We start from the raw sequence: 13,318 nt of genomic DNA on the forward strand, positions 1-13,318 counted from the left end.
AGTAGCCTACCAATGAGATAGATAGATAGATAGATAGATAGATAGACAAACAGGTAGGCAGGTAGGTAAGTGTAGGATGCTTAGGTATTTCCATTTTTCTGCTACTTCTGTTATCCAAAATTCAGAGCTTTCATTTGTCGTTACTTTGCAGGTTTAGATTATTGATAATAAAATACAATCAACAAAGAGATGTATAAATTAGAATAGCAGCCCTACATTCAGCAACTGCTTTAATAGTGATTAACGCATTATTGCTTCACTCATTTATAGTCCACAATTATATTTAAAGGTCCCCTATTATACTGTTTTACATCAATATATTATAGGTTTGGCTCAAAATACCAAACAGATCGTGCATTGTAGCATCCCATAAACCCCTTGTTTCAAAAGTGCTGATTCTGTCTTTTACTTTAGATGAAAATAAGTTGCCACTCCCAACGCCCCTCTGCAATGTGCTCTAGGGGGAGATTCAGGTGATAAGGTGTGTGTGTGTGTGTGTGGGGGGGGTTATTGGCTAATGGTTACACAAGCCAAAAAATCGTTATGACATCATAAAGTGGCCAAAATCTGATCTGCACATTTTCAGACAGGTCTAAATGGATCAGGACAAACAATGAGTGAATATTTTTTGCTGAAACTTTCAGAATATCTTTACACAGAGGGGACACATGTTTATGTATAAAAGACATGAAAAAGTGGAGTTTTGCATAATAGGTGACCTTTCATATTTTTCAGAAACGGACCACTCCGCATAATCTACATAACGTTTTCTGATGCTATTGCAGTTTTATTCAAGTAAAAGCGAATTAAATGCAGCATTGATACTTTCTCCTTCACCAGAAGAATATATCAGCAAAGCTTTTCTTTATGTGGTCAATTCTCTGAAGACAACTTTATTTTTGCACCATGTGAGCACAAAAAAAGACAAATTGATAATGGTTTAAAACTACATTTCAACACAAACTCTTCTCAAACACAGGGCCAGCAGAGTGTGTAATAAAGCAGGATCCATTTAATAAGGCACTTTATCCAGTGGTGCAAGTTTGCAAATAATTAAATGATTTTAAAAAATCAACCTCCCTTCAGCATACTTCACTGCTCTACTATATGTAAATTAACTTTATTTTGGGTTTCTTGGCACTACATCTAATCAATAGTTGTCATCATAACAAAGAAGTGCATAGTTAAATAAAATACACCTTGATTGCTAACAATATTATGTAAGAAACAGTCAAAGTTCCACTTTATTTATGTGCCATGCCACTTAAAAAACTCAATTGTCAACATTAAAGGCTCAGCCTTATTTTACAATAAACCAACAAACAAACACAACATGAAAAAAAGAATCCACCTGTATATAACTTTAGAATAGAACAACAAATGTTTCAGTAGTAGTCACTTGTAGTTAAAGTTTGTAGGATCTTGCATCAGGAAAGTGCAGTGTTTGACAGTACATCGACAGTGCACATTTACAGCAGCAAATCATCATCGTTGTCTGTTCACAGCGGTGTCTACTGTGTTACTTAGAACACCTCTGATTCAACACAACATAGAAATTCAAAGACAAATTTAGAACAACATTCTTTCTCTCTGTGTCAAACACACACACACACACACACACACACACACACACACACACACACACACACACACACACACACACACACACACACACACACACACACACACACACACACACACACACACACACACACACACACACACACACACACACACACACACACACACACACACACACACACACATATAAGTGCACTCAGATGTTGTTGTCTCCGGTTTTTCATCAGTAGTGACCAAGCGTAATGATCTTTTCTCTCTCTGTTTTCTTATAAGTTACATTTTTGAATGTAGACGTTGAGCTTTTGAACAAAGGGTTGGTCCCCTGAAGAGAGACAAAGAAAAAACAAAAAGATAGTCATAGTCGCTTTGAGTTATGAATAATTTAATTATTGTCACAATAAAAATAATGCTAGAATATTTTAGATCTATTGTAGTTCGATGGGATTGTCCTACAGTGTTGGACTGTGACAATCATTGACATGGAATAACGTTTTTTACCAAACTGCTCAATAAAATGTTGACAGTTTTGAACATCATTGTAAGTTCAAATCACAAATAAACTCAAATGTATTGGCGTATCACATAGACAATACTTCCTCAATCAATTCATTGTGAGCTTCAGTGTTTTTATCAGATTTGTTGACACTAAGATAAATAAAGAATACTATCAGCGTTATCCTTCAAACAACATGAAGCCCTTACCGTCTGCCATTTTGCCTTTGCTCTCTCGGCCTCAAACTTAGCCACCTCTTTGCGATCGTGGACAGACACGAGCACCTTCCACACTGCCAGGAGGATCAGGCCGATACACACAATGGATAGGGAGACGCCGAGAATAATCATTGGGATGTTAGGTGGCTCCGGGCAACCTGGGACACAGCAGAGGAGGAGATGAGACTCACACCATAACCCACTCTTTTGATCATATTTTTTCTGCGTTTTTGTTAAACTTACCAAACTTCAGGAGATCATAGGCCGTGATCCCTGTCTCACCTCCTACCACATTAAATGATACCCAGCACTCATCCTCCATCATCAGCTTGCATTTCATAGAAGGGCTCTTGTCATAATCTGAGAGAAAATGTGAACATACATAAGCATAAGGATAGCATGAATCCATCGTATATCATCTTCCCTTTCAGCATTGTGCGGAGAATGTAAAAGGATATACTCGCCTCTGTTGTGCTGTCAGTGTGATTTCCATATCAAAGACTACAATCTGGTGTGTGTGCATGTGTGTGTGTACCACGCCATTGTATTTCACATCTGAAGCCTAAAATTTCTCTGTGATAATCAGATATACCTCTCCGCTTGCACAAGTATAGCTGGTTTAAAATAATCTCCCCTATAAAAGAGGACAGGGTCCTTTGGCTATTCACATGCAGTACAATAGCTCTGCCTGTACGACAAGGTAAATAATATGTTCCCCATTGTCAGATGCTGCCTGAATGGGCATGGATGGTGTTGTGTTAGAGAGGGGGGTACAGGCTTCAGAGAGACACCGGAGTCGGTGCAGGTCAGCATTCCTCCAAATCTCTGACCCATGGGGAAACTTAGCATGGCCGTATGTTTATACCACTATCAAAAACACTGAGCTGAGCAAGAAACACACTCCAGCAACAAGAAGCATTTACAGCAGAGTTATATGATTGTGGTAAAAGGCTAAATCTAAAGATATGTATTATTATTTTCTGTCAATTTACAAAGCATGACACATTTTTCTTTATTTATTAGATCAAAAATGAGCTGATGTTAGGATCTTTATTCCATCTTTAAGAGGTTCAATCTGATTTTGCATGTTTTAGCTCAATAAAATCATATCATAACTTCCTTCCAGGTATCCAAAGAATGAATTTCATGCATTATTCCTTGCATAAATTTGCTTAAGGTCCTTCAGAGCGGAGATTTAGTGACTTTGTTTGCTGTCATTGTTTTATTTTTGTCGAGGCCATGTTAATCTCTTCCAAGAAACCAATTCAGGTTTGGCTCCCAAAAATCCCCTACTGTATGTCATCATCAAACATTCAATGGTTGAATGTGAGGGTTATTTACTAGGTTTCAGATTACAAAGGTTAGCTCTTGAAGGCACCAACGCAAAAAATTGACACACCCAAATCGCCATTATAAGTTAATGTTACCTGAAGAGAACCAAACTATTTCCTGTGATACATGAACTATCTGAGGTTTGAAGGATCTGAGAGCAGAATTTCACACTATACTGACATGACTTATAATACGTGGCTGCTGCTTGTGAATGGGCAATTTACATTTTAAAAGATATGGCATTTTGTATGGCACTTTAAGTATATTGTGGCTGTGCGATAATAATTTGATTAATTATCAAATTACAGCAATATCATTTCGATTTCTGCTTTCCAACTACGTAATGATTAGAAAACAGTTGGTCATTAGATTTTTGTAATACCAAAAAAATGTAATGCATTACAGCTGCAACACTTTGTTGATCAATGGATTATTTGGTAGACAGAATATTAATCAACAATTTAAAATAAATTGTAATTGTCAGAAAAAAAGGTGTTCTTAGCCTCTGAAATATAGAGATTTCTTGCTTTTCTCAGTTTTTTTTACTAAATTAAACTGAATATCTTTGGGTTTTACACTGAAAACGCTCAAAGATATTACTTTGGAATTTTCTCAAATCCTGACATTTTAACCAAATTAATCGAAAACGAAATGTTGCAGGTACATTTAGGAAATACACATTAGTTGCAGTCCTGTAATGCATAAAAGTCAAAGAGTTTGTTCGATATATTTTACTATCCGATTGTTTACAAAAAAGAAGCGTAAACTGTAGTTTACTCAATGGAGTCCTTTACCTGCAGTCGTGTTGATGGATATTTTAGGGACGCTGCACTTTTGATCACACAACTCTGCATCGTCGTCATCTTGCAGATGGCACTCAACACAGTCCCTGGTGTTAAAACAAGTGAAAAGGTCAGGTTTTCCTTAGACACGATAGTGTACCCCTCCGGAAACTAAGTTTTAATGAGGCTTCAATCAGTGACACAGTAAGCACAAAGAAATCACAGTTTTGGTCACTTATCACAGTTTTCCCAAGGCTTCACTGGCTCCCTTTCACCCTCGGCCTGCTCTTGAACAGTGGTATCAAATGGCTGTGACAGCTGCTTTACAATGGAGCAAGACAATCTCTTAGGGCTGTGTTGGGGACATTAGCTGTCTTTTGATGTCACATTGAAGGTGTAGACACATGTGAACAAGGGGACCAGAACCTAATCCGCCTGTACTCAAAGGAACAGGCGGATCATGTGGCGCGAGGAGACAACATCTTATATCTTTCAGGTAAAGAAACAACAATTACAGAGATAAATCCGACAAAAGCCTCTACATTACACCCTTATTCACATCAAATGGCATCACTATGTTCTCACCTTGCAGAGGTACAGGCGTCTCCGCATGTTGGGCACTTCTCACACTTGTCCCCAGATGCTCCAGGTACCGAGCACACACAGTGGCCACACTCACACCTCCCCTGCCCGCTGCAGAGAGCTCCATCCTCTGACATGCACGCATCAGTGCTGCTGCTGCAGTTACAGTACTCCCCTGTCCATCCGCTTTCACAGTGACACTCCCCGCAGTCACACACCCCGTGGCCTGCAAGCAGAAAGTCACTATAGCAACAGGCTCAACTCAAAAGCACGTCAGCACTCTTCATGTGTTATTACTCACCTCCACAGAGCTCCCCCCGGAAACGAACACAGGAGTAGTTGTTACACTCGCAGTAAGGTCCGTAGATGCGTCCAAAACTGGAAGCATGACACACACACTCTCCGCAGTAGCACTGCCCCTGACCACTGCATATCTCAGACTCATTGTTTGCGAGGCAGTTGCTCGACAAAGCGCTTTCCTCATTGCATTCACACTCTGCTCCCAGGAACCCCGGGTGACACACACACACTCCACACTGGAAAGCCCCCTGGCCCTCGGTGCACTGGCTGCTGTTTGCTTCAGGAGGATGCCTGCAGTCACACGAGCAGAGAGACTCCAGTTCCACCTCCAGACTGTCCTGTAAACCCACCGGCTTCAGGGAGAAGTGCCGAACTCTGGACAGGCATTCAGGCAGCTCCACAGTCACGTTGAACACTACCTAAGGTGAAAAGAAGAAGTTGATGAAAAGACCAAACTAACAATTAATTGATCATGACAAGTTTTGCCTGAGTACCTACCCATTGTGGTCTAAAATCTATGAAAAACACATTAAGGAGTCGCACGGTTGAACTGAATGACATGTTCCTTCAAAATAAAGATGTTTAGCAGTCTAGTTTAGTTTGCCTCCATCCAACAGATGGAGGCAAACTAAACTTTAATTTTAAAATTATTTAGCCTTTATAAGAAAATATACAATGTATTGTTGGTCTTGTTGCCAATAACAAAAATAAAGCTTTATCATTTTATGTTTTTGAAATATTTTATTTTATTTTATGAATTTGTTTTAATCATTCTGTCCATTCTGTCTACATTACATTACATTGCATGTTACTTGTTAGACACTTTTATCCAAAGCGACTTACATACTCAATACTGTGGACAATCCCCACAGGAGCAATTTGGGGTGAAGTGTCTTGCCCAGGGACACAATGACATGCTGACTGCAGTGGGGTTTGAACCTGTGATCCGAACACCTACGGACAACGCCCTACGCCACACGCCTCCCTTATATATCAGAAAATAGTCATTTCCAACAGCCCAAAGCGATTCACTAAGTTTCTTGTTTTATTAAACAAACAGCGGAAATAACCAACATCGTTATTAGGTACTAGCATTATAGGAACAAGCATCACATTTATAACCAGAGAATCTTTTTTTATTTTGTCATTTTTATGACTATTAATTGCTCTGTTAAAATTGTATTTACATGTTGTATCATCTTATTATTGTTGTGTCCAAATATTTTACTGTTCCTATTTTTCTATAGTCAAACCTATTTCAGATTGTAAGTCCGTTTGAACTGCACAAGTCTGTATAAAAGCTGCAAAGCAAAAACAGGAAAGAGCAAAACAACTGACCGTTTCTCCAGGTTTGATGTTGGAGCAGCGCTTCTGATCATGGAGGACGGTCCCATTTGGGCAAATGGCTGTAAAAGACATGTGGAGCTCTTCTGTGTCTCCAAGGACCTCTAGCTCGATCTCCGAACGCAGTTCCTGGAAAGAAAGTACACGTCTATTTCTAACCCTAACCTCTTGTATGGAAATGCAAATGGAAGCACAAACCTGGAACTGAATACAATATTTTCCTCCCCAAAATAGCATAAATTACCATAAAATCAATAAAGAAAATTCTATTATCACGAAGGGGGTTTCCAGGGCTTTAAGTGGAATTGCAATTTCACCCTGCGTTGACCTGTGGCGTGCTGAAACACTTTGAAAACACATATCTAGCTCTCTCTTTTAGGTGAGTCATCCTCCCAGGTGTGCAGGGCTTTATAAAGCACCTGAGGAGAGGGCGACAGATAACCTCACCGCAGGTGAAAGACTGTGTTTGACTGACTAATGAACTCAGTGACGGACTGTCTAGTGCTCAAACAAGGTAAATTGTGTGTTTCCTCTAGGCCTGTGGTTGTACTGCGCCTTCAGTGTTGCTAAGTAGGAGCAAACACAGGGCCGTTTATAGGATACACCCAATAGAAGATGGATTAAAGTTGAGTGCGAGTGACAGATTCAAAAGACTTAACGTTTGCAGTAAATACATCGCAGGGACCTGGGTTGGCTGGCCAAAATATATGTCCGCTGAGATCCTCACAATTATCCAAAAGTCAGTTATTTATAAATAATAATCACATGTTTTATATCACTTAATATGTGTTTTGTATTTGATTTAAGAACCACAACCGCAATCAGTGCAAGGCAGAGACTAAAAGAGGATTTAAAACAACATAACTGATGAATTAATTAGAGGACCGCCACCAGTAATCCGCCAGGGGGGATTTACAAGAGGAGTGCTGGAGTGATAAGACAGAGAAAGATAGAGAGAGAGTGAGGAAGTAGAGCGAGTCAGAGTCAGAAGGGACGAGGAGATCAAACAGCCGGGACAAGCAAAGACTTGCTGTCAAACATGCTGATGCAAACCACCGGGTGGTAGAGGGGAAAACGTAATAGAAGAAAGAATGAAAGAGGAAAAGCAAAGAATGAAAGGAAATGGCGAAGGCAGAGATACTGACTATTGACTGTGAAAGATGTGTGTTCGCTTGTGCTTTCTGTTCATAATGTGATGGTTAAAACACAAAGATATAAATTAACTGGATTCAATTAATGTGACAGGCTTTTATAATGACAGGTGTGTTCTGTCCTATGACTTATGACCAGTGCGTGCCCACACTCAGTGTATCATCCACAAAAGACTGTTTATTTACTTTGTACGCTGTTACAATCAGTTCCAGGATGTTCCGCGAATCCTTCGCCACAACTCCAACTGTGGCGCCAGGTATGAGATTTGCATAGTTCTGTGAAGAAAAGAGAAGAAGATAAACATCAAAGTCCCAGTAAGAAGTTTGGGAAGACTTGGCTCATGGTCCTAAAAAGGGAAATACAGAAGAAAAGAGGGCTAGTTTGAACAGGTTGAATGAGAATGCATCTCCATGAATAATCAGGCTAACCTCAAACATCTTCACCTTGCTAACCTCAAAAATCTTCACCTTCAGACCTCTAGTTTTGAGCTGGGAATTAACACATTTATGGAAATAAGATGTTACCTTGTAGTTATTTTGTTCTCCTTCTGTTACAGCAAATATCAGTAGGATGTTGTTCTCCACAACCTTATCAATCAGCTGACCAAGAGTGGGATACTCCTGGGAAAAAATTGCAAAATGTCAACAATGTGCTGTACGACAGTAACAAATCATCAGAGATGATACAGTATTACTCATGAAATTGACGTCATCGAATTTTAGGAGAGGTGAGAAATGTAAACCCAGCAGTTGCTGGATTTACATTTTAATAAGAACAACAACTATTGCACCATAATGCAGAACAAAAAATACAAACTGCCATGGACGTACCAGCACTGTGGACATGGAGTATTCGTTGTTGACATCCAGGTGACACTGACCATCGTTGGGAATCACGATGCCAGCCATCTTACTGTCCATCCCAAAGTGTGAGTCAGCATCACTGACAAACACCAGCAAACGCATCGAGTCATTCCTCCAGCCTATTTTGTCCTATCAGGAAACACATTATGTTGCTCATCCTTCTCCCTATACCATCAGGGTGTAACTCAACTGACTAATTAAATAATTAAGTTAAGCACAAAGAAATAAACTAAGGTCTAAGTGAATATATTATTTTCGAAAACAAATTCTTACCCCACAAACAGCTGCCTGCATGACAGCGTCAAAGCCACACTCTGGCACATCAATATTTGCTGAAACGCGCTGCATTGCAATTATTTCGTTGAACTTGTCAGTACTGCTCGTCAGAGACAAGACGTGTTTATAGCCAAATGTTGGCAGGCAGTGGGAGCCTACACCCCTGCAACACAACAGAAGCCAAAAACAAGGATTTGAAATATAAGATTCCCACAGATACCAAATTACTTTGCTGAAGTTTCAAACCTTAGAAATGAAGATGTTGTTGAAGAGCATGTTTTGATATTTATTGTTTACCTGCAGGGGTTAGCCAGCTCTTCTTCTGTGATCTTGATGAAGGGCAGGACAGGTTTCTCCACAAAGGAACCAAAGCCCATTCGGAATTTACTGGTGAGATTGGCCATCTCTTTAGATAGAGAGGTGCCCAAGTCTTTGATCATCACAAGATCGTCGATCATGGACGCCGACAGGTCCATCAGGTAGTAGACGTCCACAGGATAGTCCTCTGTGTGTTGAATCTTGACCTGGAAAGTCACCTGAGTGCCTGTGCAGAAGAGACAGGAAAGAAAATAAACAACTGATTTCTCGTCTGAATAAAATTACCTTCATCCAAGCAGATCATCAAAAAAAATGTGCTGTGTCACATACCAGGTCGCAGCTTGAGGGCCATTTTCTGTGGGGAGATCTGGGTGGTGTTGTCGTTGATTGTTTTCTTCCCAAGCGGGTGATCTTGCAAGATTTGACCCACGGAGACAGGGAACTCCAGCTGGTCCCTGGCACATCCCTTTTCTAATAAGTTATCCAGTGTGTCACATCGCTCGCTGACTGAAAACCAGTCTGTGAAATTCTTAGAGCCAAAGGAAAAAAGTCAAATGTTGTGGGATAGAAGATTTCCAGTATGTCTTTATATCTTAGCATCACCGGGTGCAACATCCAAACAGGCGATGGCATTTTGCTCACCTGCGACCCTAGAAACATTATGCATTACGCCTATCTACCTATATGTTATGTTTTCATACATGCAACCCAGGCTTACCTCCTGTGTGCACCAGGCACAGTGAGAGCTGAGCTGCAGACACTCATCACAGGTCACTGCAGTGCTGCCAGCTGAACATGATCCTGCAGCAACATGAACATAGTGCACAGTTAGAGAACATGTCGCCAAGAACAGAATTCCTGCAATATTTAAAGGCCTCCCAGGGACCAGATTTGAATTTGTAAAGTTTGTTTGAGTTAAATGTGTTGGTTATATATTTATTATGCGATAAAGTGCAATTACATTTTTTGAAATAGCTTTGTTTGCATTATCACAATAAAACACCAGTCATAAATAGCAACACAGCATTTATGGTCTTGCTCTTGAGTAACTGTTACTCTTTGTTTGCGCATTATAAACGTGGTGCCCTTGATGTTTAAACCGAACAACAGTCCTTCTTACCCTCCACGGTGTTGATCCAGTACCGGAGAATCAGGCTCAGCAGTATAAGCCCCATTAGTCCGTGAGGTTACTGGTTGTGAGGAAACAGAAGAAGAATATTTCAAGTTGTCTCATATTTACAGGAGTGAAACATATCTAGCGTCATGCCTCGTCTCCTCAGCAGAAAGTAGACTACAGAAGGGAGCTACCGTCCCGCACTACCTGAAGATAGAAAGAAGGAGGAGGAGGCAGCCTTTACCTATGCCTTTTATGTTCATTTCCGTCCAGGTGAGAAGGGGAGGCGGGCGCGAGGAGGAGAAATCAAAGCCATATGCTGACAAGCTGACAGGTAACTGATTTGTTTTCCACTGAATTTCCTGATACAAAAACCGGCTTGTTCCCAAAGTATTGTCTTGTCAATGATACACTTGATTTATCAGATCAAGTTCAACACCAGAAACCAAAAGCGTGGCTAGAGTTCCGAAAAGGGTCTAATGAGTGCGCAGTTTTCATGTGTAGTAGCCTAATCGAATGTGGCACGACTGCAAAGGTGGAAAGTAGCTTAGTATGCTACATTAATTCAACCTGCTTAACATGAATATTTTTGTTTAATGCCACCTAATAGCTTTACCAATCCAGATGTTGTACTTTTTACCCCAAAACAGCTGGTACTTTAGTAGTTTACTGGTAGTTTACAGTATAAAATTCAATGCAAAGATAAAGAAACAGATGCAACCCCTTTGTTTCACAAACAAATGCAGATTTATGATGTGAGCTATTGGAGGGGCATGGCCCCTATTAAGGACCCCTGGACTAAACTGCCAGATTTTAAACTAGCTCATGATCAAAATCAGTACTTTCTTTTTGATAATTTAAGTGCATTTAGCTGATTCTCCAAGTACTTAGCTATATGTGAGAATGCAGGAGTTGTTGAATTTGTACTTCTACATTATTAAGGAATCTGAGTTTCTCTGTACTAGATAGATAGATAGATAGATAGATAGATAGATAGATAGATAGATAGATAGATAGATAGATAGATAGATAGATAGATAGATTTCTACTTAATCTTTTTTTATATATTTTCCTCTTAAAACAAATAATACCTAGATCTTAACAAACACAAATCTTTGTTTGGGTATATATCCATCCATGTTAACACATCTAAGTCCAATACAATAGGTTATTATAATACAGCTAACTAAAGCTCCACTGTAATAAAATGGCTTAATCATTGAACTTTGGTCGAAGAGGAATAATAAAGTACAGACAGGCCACACCATACGCAAATATGGCCTGTATACCTCTATCACGCAGACACCATAATAGAAGAAATTTTAATCTTTAACCACACAAGAACATGAATCAGTGTCACTGTCTCAAAGGAATGTTTTCAACTTGTTAATTGACTCAAGACGAAGACGAAGGTCTATCACAAGATATGAAATAGGAACTTGAGTGTGTGCATGTGTTCTGTTTATCATACGAGGGGGAGGGGGTGGAGCTCCATAGGTGTTGAATCATTGACAGCTGCAGTGCAAATATCGCTGCTTGTCCCAACTCAGAGCAATCTCACAATTCAGCACCACACCCCTCTGGATCTGGGTAAGTCCCATCTGTCACCCCAAACCCAACCCCACCTCCACCCCTACCCCTCTATTACGGTAATCCCTCTCACCCCTTTGCTCCTTTCTTCTTTCAGTGACACCCCTCTCTCCTCATCTGTCTGTATTTAGATCCACCTTACAGAGTAACCTTCTTGAAGTGTCGGCCTGTGAAATTTCCATTTAACGTGTATCTTCTCTGGCCCACAGTATTTCTGTTCCGTTTTACGTATGCCAGTCTCCTCTTCTTCCCTCTCTCTCCCCTCTCATCTCCTCTCCTTCCCTCTCCTCTCCTCTCTTGTCCTTGCTCATCCTTTTCAGAATTTCTTAAGAAATATTTCAGCATGATGAAATCCAACACGACTTTTTTGTAACCTCTCATTTTTCCGTGGATTGCATGTCCTGTATGATCAAGATATATGCTTAAGGTGTCATTATGTGTTTCATTTGCACCATACTCAAATTAAAACCGTTTGGATATCTGACAGTAGCATTAGAAGCACACCATGACATGTTTTTAAATGGGTATCTGTCTCATAACAAATGTATGCAATCCATAACTCTCCCACATAGCTGTCTCTAGACACTACATGTTTCCTATGCATACACATGAAAATACATATGACATTATCACTTCAATGAGCCAGCTCACCTTCAGGGGCATCCTCTGCTTTCATGCTGTCTCGTCTCAGTCTGTCTTCCTTGAAAAATGGAGAGAAATGGTGGAGCATTAGGCCAGCACATTCAGTCCTATTGTATCCCGGCAGTCGTCAGAGTAACAGTAAACCTATTGTAACGGCGCCCTTTATGAAGCATGGCGCTAGGGTGACCCTGCTGCCCATGCTCCTTGGCTCATGTGTGCTTTTGTGTGTGTGTGCGCGTCCTGAAAGAGGGTGAGTGTGTGTGTGTGTGTGTGTGTGTGTGTGTGTGTGTGTGTGTGTGTGTGTGTGTGTGTGTGTGTGTGTGTGTGTGTGTGTGTGTGTGTGTGTGTGTGTGTGTGTGTGTGTGTGTGTGTGTGTGTGTGTGTGTGTGTGTGTGTGTGTGTGTGTGTGTGTGTGTGTGTGTGTGTGTGCATGCATACTGGGGTCATGTGTGGGTGTTTTCACAAGCTCCAACTCGCTGGTGCCTGTGTGTGTGTGTATGTGTGCATGTGGGTGTGCAGGGGGAGGCTGTGATGATCATGAGTGACAGTAACAACTGCCGGCTGTGAGACCTCCACAGGAGCCAGCTTCTTTATTAAGAGACGACTTGACTGATGTGATAGTGTTGCACTCTAGAGGCTGAAGCAGGTGTGAACTGCAGCACAACACTACTGACTCAGAGTATTGGTTGTGATTAGTTTGGATCGTGTGTACAATATGTGTGCGTGTTTGA

General features: G+C 40.6%; 1 protein-coding gene across 1 annotated transcript; it reads right to left on the reverse strand.

Moving 5' to 3' along the window:
* Positions 1-877: 877 nt before the first annotated feature.
* itgb6 (integrin, beta 6) lies at positions 878-12,893 on the reverse strand. The gene is made up of 16 exons (XM_079666535.1): positions 12,597-12,893; positions 10,362-10,431; positions 9,960-10,042; positions 9,572-9,770; positions 9,221-9,467; positions 8,921-9,086; positions 8,615-8,776; positions 8,309-8,404; positions 7,970-8,059; positions 6,627-6,761; positions 5,290-5,707; positions 4,992-5,214; positions 4,419-4,513; positions 2,536-2,652; positions 2,284-2,450; positions 878-1,903 (listed from the first exon to the last, which is right to left on the reverse strand). Exons 2-16 carry the CDS (start codon positions 10,414-10,416, stop codon positions 1,805-1,807), a joined length of 2,352 nt encoding a protein of 783 aa, XP_079522661.1. The 5' UTR covers positions 10,417-10,431; positions 12,597-12,893; the 3' UTR covers positions 878-1,804.
* Positions 12,894-13,318: the final 425 nt, after the last annotated feature.

The sequence above is a fragment of the Notothenia rossii genome (assembly GCF_949606895.1).
Source record: "Notothenia rossii genome assembly, chromosome: 2".
NCBI lineage: Eukaryota > Metazoa > Chordata > Actinopteri > Perciformes > Nototheniidae > Notothenia > Notothenia rossii.